At 28.1% G+C, this 19991-nt stretch overlaps 2 protein-coding genes across 5 annotated transcripts in view; one reads left to right on the top strand and one right to left on the bottom strand.

The window, feature by feature from the left end:
* The window catches only part of LOC129957641 (LHFPL tetraspan subfamily member 2a protein-like), a 97898-nt gene extending 90652 nt beyond the window's left edge, over positions 1–7246 (top strand). For all 3 annotated transcript variants that reach the window (XM_056070073.1, XM_056070074.1, XM_056070075.1), the window contains exons 3-5: positions 2367–2618; positions 5585–5698; positions 6814–7246. In XM_056070073.1, coding sequence (XP_055926048.1) covers positions 2367–2618; positions 5585–5698; positions 6814–6956 — 509 coding nt within the window. In that variant the 3' untranslated portion in view covers positions 6957–7246. The remainder of the gene's footprint in view (positions 1–2366; positions 2619–5584; positions 5699–6813) is intronic.
* Positions 7247–8938: 1692 nt separating this feature from the next.
* LOC129957053 (cyclic AMP-dependent transcription factor ATF-2-like) overlaps positions 8939–19991 on the bottom strand; it is a 34622-nt gene continuing 23569 nt past the window's right edge. For both annotated transcript variants that reach the window (XM_056069180.1, XM_056069181.1), the window contains 2 exons: positions 19027–19144; positions 8939–15458 (listed from right to left, as the gene is read on the bottom strand). In XM_056069180.1, coding sequence (XP_055925155.1) covers positions 15280–15458; positions 19027–19144 — 297 coding nt within the window. In that variant the 3' untranslated portion in view covers positions 8939–15279. The remainder of the gene's footprint in view (positions 15459–19026; positions 19145–19991) is intronic.

The raw sequence follows: 19991 nt of genomic DNA, 5'->3' as shown, positions 1-19991 counted from the left end.
TTATATAATATCTCCCCTTTAGCTTTCTAAGAAAGACCACCCCTTCCTCGTAATAGGAAAGCAGAAATAATTGATGAAGCAGAAAATTTGCGAGTTTTGGAAAGAGGGAAAATGGCGCATAACTGTAGTTTAGAGTCGCATAAATGAAATTCTAAATCACTGGAATGGTTATGAATGAAATGAGGATTGCAATGTAACGATGCATGAATGATAGATAATTCCATTTTTAATGTTTTGGAATTTTTTAATGATATTCATTACAGCTGAATTTTTTAATAGTATTGTTTTTAGATTTACAGAGTTTGAAGATTTGATTTTTGACTTCCAAAATTCTGGTTGAAGATATTTCATGCTTTTTAGTACACTCATCAAAGTGTGAATTCTAATGTTTTTACTTTTTCGTATATGAAATACGCGAAGACAAAGTATTTATTGTATAATTATTAAAAAAAAATTCTAATTCCAGATTTTCTTAATTTTCATGTTTGAGACTTCTTCAAGTAAAAAAAAAAAAGTGTTTTAATTATATATGTGGAGACGATAACTCAATCTCACAATGATTTTGAGCTAAACGTATGAAATTTGGTATATGGTATTATTAAATGTGTCGAATTTCTATCAAGTTTTGTGCGAAATTCATTCACAGGAAGCATGCCCGTCTAGCCTGTTCATGTATTTTAAAGCATGAATATCAAGTTAAGAAATTTGTGTTATGAAACTTAACTGTATGGTGTAGCGTACTCCAAATTGCACGTTGCATTTTGTGTATGTACACTGCGCAGATAATTAGAATCTTTCTTACTTAGATTCCAACAATAAAAAGAAATCACGCGTTTAAATGTTTAATCAAAAATAAAAACTGTTTTAATTTTATCGTAACAATGAAATTTTTTATTCGAAATCATTCAAAGAATATTTTTTTTTTTTTTAAATATCAAAAGTTAAGAAAAAATTACTTAATATAAATCGGTATAGTTAATAAGACATTTTTTAAAAAATGGTGTTAAATCAAATTTGTGCTATTATATTTCCAGAAGTTATAGCGCGAAAAGACGAAAATTTCGTTTTTATTTCAATTAAATTTTTTGCAATCATATTTTTACAATACATGTAAAAATGCACAATCAATACATGTAAACATATATATTTTTTTGAGATACATATTTTTACTATGAAATGTATATCTCTGCAGTATTTGATAGCTTTGTATCTAATGATCTCTCCTGTAGAGTGCTTATATGTGCCAACAACAATACCACATGCAAACATTTCCATTTAAAAACTGTCCCACCTTTTCTTTAGCTTTTTATGCTTGCTGGGATATATTCTAATCCACTTCGGAAAGCCAAAGTTGCTCATAGTCATACAGTTTAATATCTTATTTAAAGTTTTTCATTCAGTTGGCAATATTTGAAAAAATAATACATATCAAAACCATCAATAAGTTGTTTGTATTGTGTGCTGCTGTGAATTTTTATTGCTCATAACGGTATGTGTTATTTTATTATGAATGAATAAATTGTTTTATAATAAAAAAAGCATGTTATTTGAAGTTTTGTTCTAGTTTTGAAACTATGAAATGGCTTTTCTCGTACACATAGTGTAAAATATTGTAGTCGAAAAAAAATTCGAACCCGAAGTTTTGACGAATCTTGACGTTTTAGACCAGCCTGTTTGAAACACACGTTTTTGTAAAATATTCGTCTGTCTGTCTGTGACAAAAATAACTCAAAAACGCTTTGAGCTAAATAGTTGATATTTGGTATATAGTTTTTACACCAAATTTGCAGATTTCTAATAAATTTTGAGTAAAATATGTTCCAGAGGAAGTTCGGCTGTTCGAATACAAATTGACACGGTAGCTACAAAAGGAAGAGAGCTAGATAGCTAAGATTTGGTTCATAGATTTTACATCTATAGTGTAGACACCTGTGAGATTTTGATTTAACTTCAACTATCAATTGACTGCCTGTCGGTCTGTACTTTCAGAAACGATAATTCAAAAACGCAGCGATATAAAATATATCAAATATGATATGGGATTTTGTGATTACAAGTGCAGTTTTGTGTCAAGTCTTTGTTGCAATCGATTGAGAAAAGCGTGTCTAAAATTAGATTTTCGGATACTATTAACCGCACAGGAATTAATCGCCAAAAACATCGCCAAGGATGACACGACGGATTCAGTAAAAATAATAAATTCACGCCAGAAGTCAGTATTTCTTTTCCATTTCCATCTTTTCCATTTTCTTTTTAATACATAAAATATCCTTTGCGACTAAGATTTTCATTTTCTTTAAAATCTTGTTGTGCCTCAAAGAGTTCTAATTCTAGATTCTACGCACTGTTTTTTCTTTCGATTGCAGGCATCTACAACCGCTGCATCAAGATCCACGAGATCAACCGCATGTACACCGACAACTGCGCCCCCTTCGTGACGAGCTTCGGTATGCCCTCTGACCAGTTCCCCAACTTCTGGAAGGCCTCCCTCATCTTCTTCGGGTGCGGCCTCTCCCTCATGCTTTTCACCCTCCTCACCTCCATCCTCGGATGCTGCTTCAGGAGCATCCTCAAAAAGAGCATCTTCACCATCTCCGGGACCATACAGGCCATTGCAGGTGAGGATCTATGTCTTATTTTTTTTATGCTTTCAACAAGTTTATATGATTATAATCGCCTTTGGCGGCCAGCTGCTTCCTTGGGAACATTGACTGTATTTATTTTCAATCAGATTATGCAACATTTATTTTTCGCGATTCCCTTAACAAAGTAATTTTAAGCATTAAATTGCAACAGAAATTACCGAAAACTTATTTCAATAATCTTATCTGTTCAGTTGACTTTGTACATACATGAACCTTCCTAATTTAGCAAATTCCCTAGACATAATTTGAAACATTAACCGTGTGACGGTTATCGTCAATAAGCGATTTATTAAGTCTGCTTTGCATTCCAATGGTCATCAGTGGATGATTCGTAGTTTGTTATACGTCCACTGCAAAGTTTCACGCCTCCAGTAAGAAACATCTCTCTAATTTTGCCATCTCTTAACTATAATAGAAAAGGAATTATCAAATTAGATAGGCGGTTGAACTATTTAGACATCAGGCGTGAATCACAGGCGAGTGAAATGAAAATTTGCGAGAATGTTTTGGGAAAACAACTCCCGTTTGTGTTTATATAATGCCAAAAATAAAGCCAGTAAGTTCATATTTTTATTTTCTTTTAATAATTCTTAAGTCTAAACATACTTTTCCAGCACCCTGTATATAGTAACAAATAAAACAACAAATGGTAATGATTTTTAAAAAAATAATGCAATTTATACTCAGCAGTTTTAACATTTTTTTTAAATAAAATATTTTACGACATGAACGTATGCGGCAGTCGTCAACAAAACGTTTCGTTTCTATAGCCAGCAAGCACATACAGTATATTTATTTGTTGAAGTGAAAACAGGTTTCAGTGGCAATTCCAGCTATTGATATTTTTCCCCCACTCTTTCACTAGATGCCACCAATTTCCCGAACAACACAAAATGAAAGCAAGTTTCCGGTATTGCCTTGCAGGAAATTAAAATTCCAGTTAAAATATCTTCCGGTATAAATTTTATGCACATACTTTAAAAATGTTTTTAAAAAGACTTTTACGTTATTTTTTATCTGGTGATTAACTTATAGATAACCTTTTAATTCCTCATTTATTGAACCACCTGTTGATTAGTAAAAACAAGTCATTTTTGTCGACCAACTTGTTCTCACGGAATATTAGCTTTCTTAAAGGGGTTATCAATATGGAATGCGTTTACCTAAAATTTCCCCTTGCTAATTGAAAAGAAATGAAAAATATGAATTTAATGTAATCAGAATCTTACAAACTGCGCTTGCAAATTAAAATTGTCTATACTACGGAATAAAGTCAGAAGTAAAAATCTTATTAAAGAGTTAATGCCCATAATTATATGTATATAACATTGTCAAAAGCACGCAATTAATTGGTTTCATAGGATAATGAAATTAGTTTTACTTTATAATAACAAAAACATTGTTACAGATTATCCTTGTTGTTGTGACTTACGGCACTTTACAAACCCGTTTACAGTTATCTGTCAGTAATTTAAGCCGAGTGAGCGTCTCTTGTTTTTACAGTAGCGTCAACTAAGGCCAAGAGTACGATTTAGCTACTCACGCGCACAATCGTTTTTACGGGGCGGACTTCATTCATGCATTTCATTCACTCATCCACAGATCGTAATTTAGACCTGAATCAGAGAACGATCATCCCCGTTTAGATCCAGTACCCCGAGTGGTATTACTCTCAACATGGTGGACTTTATGATCACGACAGATACGTACGCTAGCCACCATACACAAGGAGAGTCTTCGGCCTCCAGGGTTCAAATTCACTACCTATGGGATGCAAGTCCAACGCCCTACCAACCAGGCTATCCCAGCCCACAGATTAGCCTTAAAAATTTATTAAAGGTAAAGAAAAACCAGGGGCAGTGTTTTCGCCAAAACTTTCTTGCTTACTGTTTAATAAACTAGTCATGACAGTGAACGCCTTTCATGGCATTGGCGTACAATAATTACGAAATATTAACTTGTGGCGTGAATTTACTATTTTTACTGGATCTATCATATCATTCTTGGCGAGTTTGTCGATTAATCCCTAGCTTAGAATTAAAAGTATCAAAAAATCGAATTTATGTTTTAGACACGTTTTTCTCAACCGATCGAACAAATATTTGACTGCATTTGTTGTCACAAAATTTCTTACCAAATATGATGTATTTAAATAATTCCGTTTTTGAATGATCGCATTTGCACATTTTTGAAAGTACAGACCGACAGATGGTAAACCATTTGTTAATTTGACACTATGATATTAAATATGTATGTCACTCTCTTCGTTTTTGTAGTTATTATTTTAACTTACATTCGAACAGCTGGACAGACAGACTTTCTGTGAACCGATTTTGCTCAACATTTGATGGAAATCTATAAATTTGGTTTATAAAGAACACACCAAATTTCAGCCACCTAGCTCAAAGCGTGTTTGGCAGACAGATGGACATTTTCCAAACTCGGGGAAGTCTAAAACACGAAGATTCATCAAAATCTCGAGTTCGAATATTTTGATGATTACAATATTTTCTCTATAGTACGTACACGAGAAAATAAAAATTTGTACGGAAATAAAATTGATGAAATTTTTTATTTTTTTTAAGATTAAATTTTACACAATCTTGTTGGGCAGTATTTATCAAAAAATATATCTGAAAAGTTCCAAAGATTGCTTCACTTTTAGATGATATATTTTAATTTTTGGATTACAGAAAAGCTGACAGTGACCTTTTTTTTTCATTAAGAGCAGGAGCGTTGAATTGCATCCAGACATCATAAAGGCCGTAGATTTATATAAAAAACATGCAAACATATATTCCTCTTGAAATATATAGATATTTTTTCCCTTAAATCTTTATTAAATGTATTATAACGCATTGAAGAACATTAAATAGCCAACTGTGGCTTACGTATTATAATTCTTATTGCACTAAAATAATGCAATGATATGTTTTCAGGCTTGTTTTACATTCTGGGTCTGACGTTATACCCAGCCGGCTGGAGTAGCAGACGAGTCCATTTGATTTGTGGGGATAAGGCGGAGCCATTCTCTCCTGGCGACTGTACTTTAGGTAATTGTTTAGTTATCTAGAAATCATAAAATATTTTTTAATATTAACGGCATTTGCCCTTTGCTCTTGAGTTTTAATGGTTAGTGTTTCATCTCTTCTTTAGAATTTCTGTACTGACATATTTACTTTTATTTAATGTACCGATTAGCTCTTCAAAAATCTGCATGTGTTGTTATTCCCAAAGTTTTGAATTTTTTTTTCCCAAGCATTTTTTATGGCAATATTACAGTATTTTAGTGTGAAAGTTACTGGTAACTCTCCCCGCATATAAAATGCTTCTTGATATTGGTGGGCTACCAACTAGGTAGCTGCCTAGAGTCATTGCGACAAGAAAGGTCTCCAACGGATTTATTTCATGGGTTTTTTTCACCTTATTACTGGCCAAGTTCGTTAAAAAAAAATAAATTTGCACAGAATGCAAATAATAGTAAGGAGTATTAACACAATTTTAACACTGAATAAAATGTATTTGTCCAGGTTCTTACCTGTTTAATTGATCTTTGTTTTGTATTTATTGTGTTAACTTATATTCGGGGAGCCTGACAAGAGAGAATTCAAGCAAATAGATTTCGTTCAAAGTTTGAAATTTACAAATTCGGTGTAAAGATCATACCAAATGTTATCTTTCTAGCTCAAAGATTTGTTATCGTTCTAATAGAGGCAAACAAATATAATGCAAAAAATGTGTTTTTCAAATTCAGGAAAGTTATTGTACTTTGTATGTTTTCAAATCATGGTATTGTATTTCGTATAAGTGAAGGTAAAAAATGCCAAAATTTGATATATTTGCGCGATTATTAACCAAATGTCATTAAAAAGGCAATGTTTTAAATTTTAAAACGGTGTAAAATTCCTTTTTTTTTCTTTTTTTTTTTGCAATAATATTTTAGAAGTTAACATGAAAAAAAAATCAAGATTTAGCTTTATTGTTAATTTATTAAAATTTTTAAAATATTGGTTCAAAGTATGCATTCCCACCCTTCAAGTATAAATTCGCCAAATTTGGCAACTGTAAGTCAAACGATCTGTCCTGCAGATCGCCAACACGCACACATTCGTCTTTATTATTAGTTGAGAATTCTATAGCATGGAATTGATTTTTTTTTATCTTGCAGGTTTGGCCTTTTACCTCGCAATTGGGAGCACGATCGTCACCTTCATCTGCTCTGTCCTTTCCGTTCAAGCGGAAGTCTCGACTTCCACAGATAAAGTACAAGATGAAATACTGGAAGGAAAAACACTCATATGTTTGATATAAATGATTTATATCACGAGAAGATGTTATAAAATTATTTTTACTGTTAACAGTGCCACGAACCACGTTCCAGTGACTGTAACAATGCCATTACAGCATTTTTTTTTTTTATGGAAATTTGTGGACCATTTTTCTTTTTTTACATTGAAGTTTTTTTGTGAAAAATATGGAGTCACACAGTTGTTCAGTATTGCATTTTTAATACAAACGATCGCATCGGTTGAACATTTTTTTATGTATTTTATCAGCTTTTTGTTCTACTTTGTTAGAATAAAAAAATGTATAAAAATTTATTTTGATTTTAAATTATTTAAATACCTAGTCAAACCACTTTATTTAAACTCTTATACATTTCTAGCATGACTTATACTTCAACAAAATGGAAGAACACTAGTAAGAGCGAAAAAATATGAAAGTGCGCAATATAATATCAATAGAACTAGGTAATACTTAAAAATAATGCCCGGTTTCTAGCCAAGCATGCCAAAATCGGGCCAACCGTGAAAAAATGTGCCAAATGCCTGGATGACAGTAAACCGTTTTAGTGTTGCACTATAAGTTGAATGTTTTTGGTAGCGATAAACCTTTCAACTTTGACGAACTGACATATTTTTAAGTCCAGCCCAATATAAAGAGATAAATTGTTAAAATGGGGAATAAACTAAAAAATAGGCTGAAATTTAGAATCAGAAACGCTATTAAAAGTTACTATTCTGATGAGAAGAGGCTAGCAATGCACGCGTTTTCGAATTCTGTCGCGGATACTGCACGATTTGCAATGTGTATCCGTGATTCAATGGGGATAATATAATTTTTGAACGAAGGGGTGATTTGGGGTTCTAGGGATCATGCTTTGTGAAGAACAGCAGAAATTTTCCTGAAGTCTTATTGTAAGAACCATTGCAATAAGTAGTCTATCGTAAGAACCATTGCAATAAGTAGTCTATCTACAAAGAATCTACTTAAAACGTATTGACTTGGATATTTTTTGGCATGTCACTTTATGACTATAATTGTAATAAACGCGTTTAAAACGAAAATTCAGTTTTCCCGTACTATTAACCTTCTGCTAGAAATTGATCGCCAAGGATCAATATTTTGTAACTACTGTTCGCCAAATCTTATCTGCCTCAGCATGCATAAAATTTTGGATAACATCTTTTCAGAGTATGTGAGAGCACACCCACTAGTTTTACCTCTATTCTCTCTGCTATTCAAAATTCCCATAATTTTTGTTATGTAAATTCATATTCGATTCTTATTTTACAACATCAATCATAATGTAACTAAACTTGTTATGTATTTTTCTTTTTAACAGAGTTCGGAGGTTGAAAACCGTCGAGTTCAAGAACTCCTTCTACTCTTGCATATTGCAGCTCCATCAATTTAAAATATCACTGACAGTAACAAAGTACTTGGAAACTTGCAAGTTTAAAAATAGTATCGCTCACTAAGAGAAGTGGCTGCAGGATATCAAAATTTTCTACATTTTGTTGGCACAGGCTTAGGTACAAAGAGAGAAGCATATTTCGGTATCCCCAAGTTTTACGAGAGCTATACACATCAAACATGCAATTATTTCAATCTAACTATATCGCTTTTTTTTCATTGCAAAATCTTAATTTTATTTAATTCTTTTTTCAAGCAACATGTGAATGCTCAGAGCCATGATTGATTGATTGACTCTTGCCCTAATAAAATATTCAATGAGGACAATTTCCACTTGTGTGACTGTAAGACTTTTTAGTATTCGATAGATTATTCATAGTTTATATATGTTTCAAGTACCTTTTTAATATAATAATGAAGAAATTTTTAAAATTCTTAATGTTAAATGTTTTATTTTTGATAAAAATAATATATTAGACAAGCAAAAATTCACAATAAAAACTTTATTGCTTACATCAAAGTATTTAAAACATTTTACAGAAAGAATAGGAAAATAACTTTAAAAAGGCAATAACATTGATTTAATTATACTGATTAAATAGACAATTAAATTTTAATCCTTCAATGATGGCCTAACCAGATGAAATCTTTATATGATTATACAAATTTATTTACAATCGAATGAATAAATTATGTATTTAAATAATTACATATGAGTTTTCAATGAAATATGGAAGGCAAGTTAGGTTTATATATAAAAAATGAAAATGCAGACAAACTATTTGTCAGATTTATGCCTAAAATAAAACTCATCAATAGACAAAATTCAATAGCATTTCAAGCAAAACAGTATGTGCAAATCTCTTCCTAAGTCACATGACACAAATAAGCTTAGATATGAATGCTAACATTTAAAATATGTACAGAACTATTAACATACACAATATAAAATCCTAGACAGGACGAAATCTTAACAAATAAAAAAGAACATGATTGATAATACTTGGTATTCATCAAACATGTATAAAAAATGTACAAAACCCACATAGAAAAATGACATGGATGTAAAGTAAAATACTAGCAAAATGTTTTATGTAAGACATTAAGTTATTTCAATAACGTCCATCCTAAATCTCAACTTTATACAGTACATGTTCTTATTGAATAAGAACCTCTATTACAATAGTTTCAAAATATTATACATAATTATATAAACATGGTAAATGAATAAAACCATTTACTATTATAAGAAATTTTTTTAAAATTAAATGGTATTTTATTCAAATTTCCACTAAATTTAAAAATATACATGTGAAGTATTATTTGTATAAATATTATGCAAAAAAAAAAAAAAAAAAAAAATTGAAGCTAAAAGAATGATTCTAATATATAGTTTTAAAAGAGAAGAGAAAATTATACAAGTTGATTAATTTTTGTAAACAGAAAGTATGTTATATGTTTTCATTAAGTATTTTTTTCATTTAGTAAGGAAGAAAGAACTTTTAACCCAAATACATTTAAAAAAAAATCAGATCAGTCATGTACTACATAATGCATATGGAAAAAAAGTAACAATCAAAATAATAAATCAAAACCCAATATTAACAGTTTAATTAAAAAATTCAGTTACAATATGTATGCAATCTTCCAAGTCTAAAATATTGTAGTTTTTTTTTTTTCAATAATTCTATTTAAAAATGAATAAATGAAACAATTTTTTTTCTATTTTCAGTATTAACTGTAAATGATTCTGGTAATTAAAAATTAAAATAAAGCCTACTTACTGCCCAAGAGCAGCAAAAGAATAATTCAATATTTATTGTCTACATCTTCAAAGTAAAAACAACAACAACAAAAAAAAAACATATCTGAAATTTTAATCATGTAAGTTATAATACAAAAAAAAAAAAAAAAAAAAAAAAAAAAAATAACTAATACTTTTAAATAAACTAATTCCTAAATCTTATTTTTCTATTTGTGGACTTAAGCAGAGGAGGCTGAAATTTAAGGCTCTCACTTTATCGGAAAAATTTTATAACTAAAAGAATATTTAATAAATACATATTTATCAAGTTGTTTTAAAATTCCTTAAGTCAGCATATATATATATATATAGCTCTTTATATAATCACAAAAGAAATGCTGAAGAATCCAGTATACGACAGAATGTCTAGTGGGAATTAATATAAATACATATTTGCCTGCATGTCCCCAAATCAAGTAAAAACATAGTCTTTTTAAAAATTGTAAATAAAATGCACTTAATTAAACAATATAGTGCATTTTATATAATTTCCATGTTAAAAAATTTTCTATAAAAATTAACATGGAAGCATAATTTTTAAATGTGTATTAAATTTCAAGCCCCCAACCCCTAAAAAAAGTAAACTGTGTCCCAAAATGGTAAGAAATTTGATTGCTGAATGAGTAAAATTGCATTAGAGATTCACAAGTCATGAGAAATTTATTATATACTTCCTATTAAAAAAAAGATGACATTTAGTATATGAGCTTGATCATTTACTAATATTCATATAAATATTCATTTCAATTATATAATTAAAATTAAGGCTAAAAAATCAAAATTGTCCAAAAATAAAACTGATTCAAATAAAATTAGCTGATAAGAAACTTAAAAAAGAAAAAGAACTGCAATATTTATCCCTTAGAAATATCAGCAATTTAATTATTAGTATTAATTTATTTGTATTTAGGTATATATCTTGTAGAATAAATAAATATGAAATAAATTTTAAAATATAAAAGATGAAATAAATAAGCAATAAATATGACATTCAAAAAAGTTATTTTTCTCCTAATTAAAATGAAAATAGAAAATAAACCAATACAATAAGTAAATAAAATAGATGTAATTGCACCAAAAGACTTTTCCATTACAGAAATCCAAAAATTAGATTAGTAATCATCTTTATCTCTAAAATAATAAAGGTGAATGCATACATATATGTGAAAATTGGTTGCCACTATACAGACTAGATTATTTGACTTGCAGCTACCAAATTTGGTAAAAATAAATTTTGGTAAGTAGAAATCTGCACCTTGGAGCCATTAAAAAAATAATTAAAAAATAAGCTAGAATTTTCCAATACCTTCCAAAAATATTAATAAATAAACATATTTTGCATGCCATTTTAAAATTTAAAAATATTTTTTAATGATAACTTAATTATTATGCAATATTTTTTTCCCTCTGAATTTTGACAATTTTTATTTGGATATTTTTCGACATATTTCATTGTTGTAATGCATTTCAAATTGTCTTTATTATTTCCTCAAATATTTTCTTTTTTTCATTTAAAGTTTAAAAAAGATTTTATAATGCAGAATAAGAAAATGCAAAAAAAGTTTTAGTACTGTGAAAGTGTGAAATTAGAAGATTGATAATTTGGACAATTATGGTTAAGTTTTAATGACACCATGATGTCATGGGAGATGACATCCCTGGGAAGGTTCATTCACATAATAAACAGAACAAATACAAGGTTATTAAAATAACACAGCTTTAATATCTACCATAATTTGATATTTAAAAATGTGAGATAATCATCAAATTATGCATAAAAGATTTAATAGAAATTAAGCACAATTAATACTCTTTGAATACCAACTAATCACAACAAGCAGGTGGTTATAAAAATAACACAAAATAACAATATAAAACTTTAGTGAAAATAAATGAATTTCCCAAAGTATTAAGAAAATCTAACACTTTATTTACATAGATAGGCTAAAATAATCACATACATAAAAAACAAATATAAAATAATTCCTATACTAATATGATAAATAAATAAGAAACTAGACTAAAAAAACAACAATACTACAAAGTTGAAACACGAATTTAATTCTGAGTTTAAACTAATATCTAAAAAGATATTTCCATATATAGCCAATAGTTTATCAAAGGAGTTTTATTCTCCCTGCAGAATTTAAGTTCAAATTAGAAAGAATATGAAACATGTTGTTCCAAATTATATTTAAGTATGAATTTTAGGGGAATTTTAAGAAAAATCAAATCTATATCATATAAATAATAGTTCCTTTCTTCAATTCTTTTTTTTAAGGTAAAAAAATGTTCAAATAATAAATAAATATAATGAAAAAAAAATTTTGCAATTTGAATTTGAAAAGCAATTTTTATTTTACTTTCAATAGAATATCCGAGCCAATTCTGATAGCTTTAAAAAATATGTTGGCAACAAATTGCCAATGCAATTCACTGGAACTAACAATTAAAATAACAAATAATTATTTTCAAGATCAGATCAAGTAAACTGGAGATCCTATCTGAACTGCCTTTCATTCTTTGAAAATAAGATCCAAGTGTTAGCAGACACGATGTAGTAGTTCTGGTTTGGTTTAGTTTAGTTTAGCTTAGCTTAGCTTAATTATCTTAATGCCCCATATGAAAGCAATTCGAGAGTTATTTTAAAACAGATTTCATAATTCTTAATTATGGTAAGATGATAAGGATAGCACTTCAATCTGTATTTCCTTTTCACACTTTAATGCTACTCCAGTAGGAGATCTGGCATGATATATCACATTTAACATGCATAATAGTTACAGGCTTGCCATTAATAGTATAGGCCGATCAAAATCTGTGATATCAGAATCATATGAAATGATTATTTGCTTCAAAGGGCAAGTAACGTAAAAAAATAATAGTGTTAAAAAGTGCTGACAGGAGCCCTAAATAATGAATAACTGCCAACATTTGAGAAACATCACATCATATGAATGCATTAATATCAAAGAACATGTTTTATTATGAGAAAATATAAAATCATGCAATTTATTCATGGGATTAATAATTCCTAAGATAATTTAAGTATTTAATGAAGCTTACATTTAAAAATCATTTTAGCAATTTTGCACTATTTTAATAAATTCTTCACCATTTTGGGACACAATATAGTCATATAGTAGACATTTACTAATGAACAGGATAAAAGATTACAATAAAATTTTACAGTTCCCTGATCACATGGCAGAGCAACAAATTCTTAGTTATCTATTAATTCATAATTTTAGAATTTGATCACATATTTAATAATACAATTCAATAAATAACAAAAATTATTTGCTGTTGATAATATTATTATATTGATAAGATGATTATATTTATCGTTAATAATTATTTACTAATGGATTGCACGAAGTTAATACCATCATTCAAAGTGCAGAAAGTCATATATAAAAAATTTCATTAGTTTGATATCCACTCTGTGATACTTCTTCAAATTGCCAGAGGTGAAAGACGAGATGGGCACTTAGGTAAATATACATTGAATTATTGAAGCAACTTGGCACCTGTTGGCGATATGAAGGGATACTATACTTTGATATTAGCCAAAAGGCGAGAAACGTTATATATGAAGGGGTATTGGCAAATAATTTCAAACAAATGGAATTTTTAAAATGTCGCCATTTGCACTTTGAGAGACAACATAAAATACTGGACATAGGTTTTAATTAAAATAACTTGAAAATAATAACAATAAAGCAATTAAGTATAAACATTTTACTTATTATACAGATGTAAGTTGTGGTAAGATTGTTTGTACCTTTAAAAAACAATGCTGAGCAAAAATTTTCAAACCTTTGTAATCTGCCTATTCATAATACATCTATAAGATGCAGAATGCAATATTTAGAATATTCAGGAATTTCTTTCATTCAGTTTCTTATAAGTAATTCATTTAAAAATATATAATTCAAGATTAAACTGACATATGTCTCATGAAATAATATTTTCGTAAAAGAAAGATGATCAGAGAGATAATTCTGTTGCTCACTATAATATAATAAAACCAATGGCAAGAACAATTTCAAAATAGGAATAATCCTATAGAGAAGAGCATGTTGAATATATTTTTATATATTCAACATATATATAACTGAAATTTCTCATTTTATTGATTTAAAAATGTAAAGGCAGTTTATACATGGCAACATGTAAAGAATATGTCAGCTATTCTTTAATATCTGATTTTGATGCAGCATTTCCAAAGCATGAGCAGTTTAATTATAAGTTTTATAATTAATTATATTATAAAATTATCAGAAGTTATTAGTGATAATATTATAACACTATTTCTGTTTACATAATTTTCTCGTCAATTAAGTGTTCCAATTCTTTTTAATTTTTAAAAATGTAGGCACATGAAGAAATAATTGTTTTCTTGCACAATTTCAAACTTTCATCAAAAAGAATGAACCTGCATCCATTTCAAATAAAATTGAAATATTAGTTAATGCAATAACAAAAAGCCTCTTATATTTTTTTATTCATATCACTTTCTGAAAACAAATTTTTATGAAAAAATATTGCATTAGGAAATAAACTATTATTCTTTAATAGTTTATTTAAGAAAGGAAAGTTGCCAACTTTCTTTGGGGAATTTAATAATATGCGACTTAAATCAAAATGCCACATAAATTTAAAAACAAAATTTTGTGAGCACTGTTAATTAAACATTCACTGCACATGAAGTTTTCTTTTTTTACCATAATTATAATTTTCTAAGAAAAAAATTTCAATATTCTGCATATGAATTATTTTCAAGAATCAAATATCTCACATTTTTTTTCTGTTATAAGGAGAATTACTTTAAAAGCAGGACAATAAAATGAACTATCAAATAATGCTATAAAGCAATAATTTTGTTGATAATAGTTAGCTTGAAAATTTCTGTATTAGAACTTGTGTTCATTCTTTGACAGCAGCCTATTTAATGAAAATTACCCTTTCCTCCAAATTCATTCACACTAATAACCAATAAAATATGAAACAATACAATGAATTTATGAGAGAATACATTCACTCATTTAAAATGAATGAGATTGTATAGATTGAAGTGTATCAGGAAGAGATATGTTAGAGGAGAGCTTTAAAAAAATGAGACTAATGCTGCTACCGCTCCTTGAAAGAAGCCTCGCTCATGTCTGATGTCAATGATGAATCACTGGTACTCTGGACAGAATTGATGTCGACTTCCATGTATTCGGAAGTATTTAGAGGTGAAACCACAGAGCTGTTTGGCACTCTTTGTAAATCCTCGGGTGATGTGTTGATAATATGAACAGTTGTATCTGAAAAGGAAAAAAAGTTACATTTTGAAAAGAAAAAAAGCTTATTTGCAGTATTAACAAAAATATTTTTAAGAAATAATTTTACTGTTGTTTTATAACTAAATCACAAAGATAATCTTCAATCACAAAGATAATAAAACAAGAATAATAAAAAAAAACCTTTTAATATTTTAATCATTAAGCTTTCTTTGGAGCCAATATGTATGTAAAGCAAGCTTTTCTAAATATATATTTATATATCTTTATGAGCAATAAATTCAATTTATTCACACCTTTCAAATGAATTTTTTATAATCGGCACTTCTCATATACTAAAACTTTGTCTTCAAATGATTTTTTTACTAACACTTAATTCTGAGAGCCTCATTTAAACTTTATCGATTCTTTAATTTCACTTCCCAAAGATCTGATAAAAGCCAAGATCACAATATTGTCTGCCTTCTACCACAATCTCCATTCACTGTGAACATGTGCATTGATTTTTCAGTATGGCACTCAATACTTTGATCCATTTTAAATACTATATGAAGGGTTAATTTCATCCTTTATTATTTAATAAAATCTGATTCAAGGTTAAAATAAACAGGTATTTAGCTAGCTGATTGCCAATTCCTATAAAAGATGAGGTATCCTTTAATGGTGACAATTAATTACAATGGTGTGTTCAATACGAAATGTATTGTTTTCTTAATCAACTTGAAAAATAGAAATTCACATTTTTAACTATAAAAATATAATAGTTAGATAGTTGCATTGTAAATGGAACAATAAATTGTGCAATCTGGCTTTTAATGAAACAGAAAAACTACAGTTCCATGAGCATGAAATTATCTGTCAACATGAACCAATCCAGTGGTTATATAAAGACCCTTTTTCTATTTATTTTCAAACTATGACATACAGATATTACAAGTTTTAAGAATTGCTCTACTATCAAAACAATAATAAATGCTTCAGACAAAGCAAATACACAAAAATCAGTGAAACAGGGGAAAAAAAAATTTTTCTGCATTATCAATTTTATAAAAATATTAAAACTGTGGAATCATTCATAGTAGGCAAATTTTAAAACACCAAATAAAAATACTGAAAATTATATAATTTCATTTTTAAATAACCCATATTCATATTCATTTGTGAGCTAATAATATCATTAAAATAATACAAATGCTGGCCCAAACTTATAATACATGCAAAATAAAATTAAAATAAATTTGCAAATTTTCAAATAAAGAGTGCATCAATTGGAAGAAAAAAATTAGCAGGTATCAAATGCCAATAAAAATGCTTGATGTTAAATGTGAAGACTGCTCACATACTACTTTTATAGCAATCTGTGAAATCCCTCCTTATAATGATGTACATGTGTTCATATTCTACAGACTACACCATTTGATCTAGAGCTACCAAATTTGGCACGTATATAATCTGAAGAGTGTAAAATGTATTAGAAAAATTTCACTGTCATCGCTTTTACCCCTCACATCTTCTGTGGACTGTTCTTATGATTGGTGCAAACTTGCAGGGCAATGCACATTTCATGATGCAGATGCTTTTTGAATATGTTCAATAAAGAATACACATTTTGATATTCTTGTACTTATGCCTTCTTTACATCTTATCCAATCACCAAAAGGACTTAAACTTATCTACAATATTTCTTATCAATTGACTTCATATATAAGGTTTCTCTTATAACAACTAACAGAATGTGCTCATCAAATTTTTTTTAAAAAAAATTTAGTTAAGTAATAACTAAGTGAAATTTTGGTGCTTTCTGGTGATAACTTTCGAAAATATTATAGAACAAAAATAATTTTTATATCATCTGAAAATTAAAAAAAAAAATTACTATTTGATGATGCCTATTACTTCATCATATAAATTTCAGTTTTAAAACAATGTTTTAAGTTTATATTATAAGCTTCACAATATATTTAACACAAAATAAAATTAAAATTTAAGCTAAATGAGCATGTTACACTTGACTGAAAAAATTAGCCTTTATCAATGTGCTGCCACAGCACTGACAAAAGCTCAAAAGAAATTATTCAAAACTCTCACTGCAAACTAAAGCTACAGAAGTGTAAGTTTTAACACATATTTATATAAACTAAATATGAAACATGATATTTTCGAGAAAAATAAATGCCATATAAAGATTTCAATGACATTTAAAATATCTTGAATTATTTCAGGTAAACAAGATTTAATATAAACAAAACATCTACTATAATTAAGATCCAACAGCTGATTCCAAAATGATTAGTTATAGGCATACACATCTAACAAGAAAAATGATTCTAATAATTATATTTTATATATAGTTTGTCAAAAAATGTTCTGATGAATGACAAATTTTAAATTTTTATACAAACCCTCAGTTTTATTAATTATATATGAAGAATTCTTTCTTAATGTAATAAATAAAATTTTATGTAGAATCAGAGATATTTTTACTAAATAATCCTTATAAGATATTGCATACATTATTAAAACATTTCTATAGCACACATAAGACTTAAATACTGAATGATTCTAATTTATGTATTCATTCTTGAAAAACATAATTGTTTTCAGAAAAAAAAAAAAGTTTTGTATTAAGCTTAATCACTTCCATTTCCGATTAAAGTTCAAATTTTTGACCAGACCACAGAAAATTAGAGAAATTAATTGGATAATGAATAGAATGATGTAATGAATATTGCTTTATAAGACTATCAAAAACCGAAGCTTAAAAATATTTGCCAAGGTAGTCACTAAATCCAAGTTCTATAAATTATTTAATTGATAAATTTATTGACCATTAATTTTGATGAAAAAGTTGGCTGCAAACGGCAATTAACATAGAATACACTGCACTACTGAATGAATTGCACTTTTGAAAATTTTGTAATCTTCATGTATAAATCAATATGCATAATAATATATATTGTTTTCCACCCTGTGCTTCACATATACAATTGTTGTTGGAATGAATAATTTCAAACTTTAAAAAGCCTAAAACTCTTTCCTGTCCGAGAATAACAAATTTAGATAATGCAAAATCTTTTCAATTTTATATTATCAGATTTTGATTGTGTTTTTAAATCTAATAATATTTTACTAATAATAAATTTATTATTTATTGAAAAGTGAATTCAAAATATACTGATCTAGGTTATTAGTAAATTGTTCAAAATAAAAAAAGGAAGGAAAAACAACTTTACAATTATTTGCATCTCTTTCAACTTCTAAAATTTCTCAAGCACAAATTAAATAGGATTTAATTCAAAACATTGTTGCAATTTATGTTGCATAAGCAATAAAAAATATTAATAAATTAGTTTTCAAACTAAATTAAATTTCAATTTAGTAAAAAATTCAATAAATGAGATTAGAATTTCATTTTTATATTGCTAAATGTTTCAATACCTATTTTTAGGATGAAATAACAGCAACAGAGAGTTTTAATTTAAATTTAAACTATTTTTTATTCATTTCTTCAGGTTTCATGTTAAAAAAATTAAATAAAGCAAAAATATTACAATATTTAAAATTAAAATAAAAATTAAATTAGAAAACTTACATGCATCTTTTTCTGATTCGTAATTCATTCTTTGTTGGAGCGTAACAGGACAGTCTTTATGAGCAAGTAACATACTTTTCAAATGAGCAACTTCAGTTCTCAGTTGTGCAACTTCATGCTAAAAATTAATATAAAAAATAAAATTTATTCAAAATCTCCACTATTAAACCTTTAGTTAGGAAAGAAACTTGTAATACAAATCAAATAAAATATTAAAAGAAATAAAATGCAGTTTATAATGTAATAAAAAACATGACAAAAAATTATAACATAAGACCTTTCAGAAGTAAGTTGCAACTTCACAAATCAATGGTTGGTAAACAAATGGAAATAAGATAACTATTGCTTGCACAGAAAGGATAAAAATAAGTGTTTTCTTTTTGTTTTGAAATCAATATTTTTTATAGCTTACAATTTAAATCAGAAAAATAATTCTGCAAATGCCAGAATGATGAAATGTTCTGAAAAAATGAAATCAGAATGCAAATGAATTACATAGACAAAGACACTATGTAATGTCAGCCTGACAGTTTACAAATCTATAGTATGTTCTCTTGTATTGTGAAGTTGTAATATAAGATATATTTTTAACAGCACTGAGTACTATTTCTGTTAATATGAAGGGGGAAAAAATAAACAACAAATGTATTATTTCCACATACCCCCAAAGGGCACTTTGGGGATAGGAAGTTTCCAATATGATAGTTGGTTCTTGTCATCCTGCTGGATATAAATACAGTGTGATTGATGATAATGCAACATACATCCTACTGGAGGGATTGCACCACGGTAAATGATGGCCCTTAGGATTTAACCATATTTACCACCAACATAAGCATGATCATTCAGATATTTCTGTGTTCCTTACAGCAGGTTGAAGCAGACAACTACAATTTCATCTTTACAGAGAAGATGTCTTTCAATTTTCATTCACTTGCCATTTATTAATTTTTTTAAAAATGCTT

The sequence above is a fragment of the Argiope bruennichi genome, chromosome 11 (assembly GCF_947563725.1).
Source record: "Argiope bruennichi chromosome 11, qqArgBrue1.1, whole genome shotgun sequence".
Taxonomy (NCBI): domain Eukaryota; kingdom Metazoa; phylum Arthropoda; class Arachnida; order Araneae; family Araneidae; genus Argiope; species Argiope bruennichi.
This window is presented reverse-complemented; position numbering and strand designations above follow the sequence as displayed.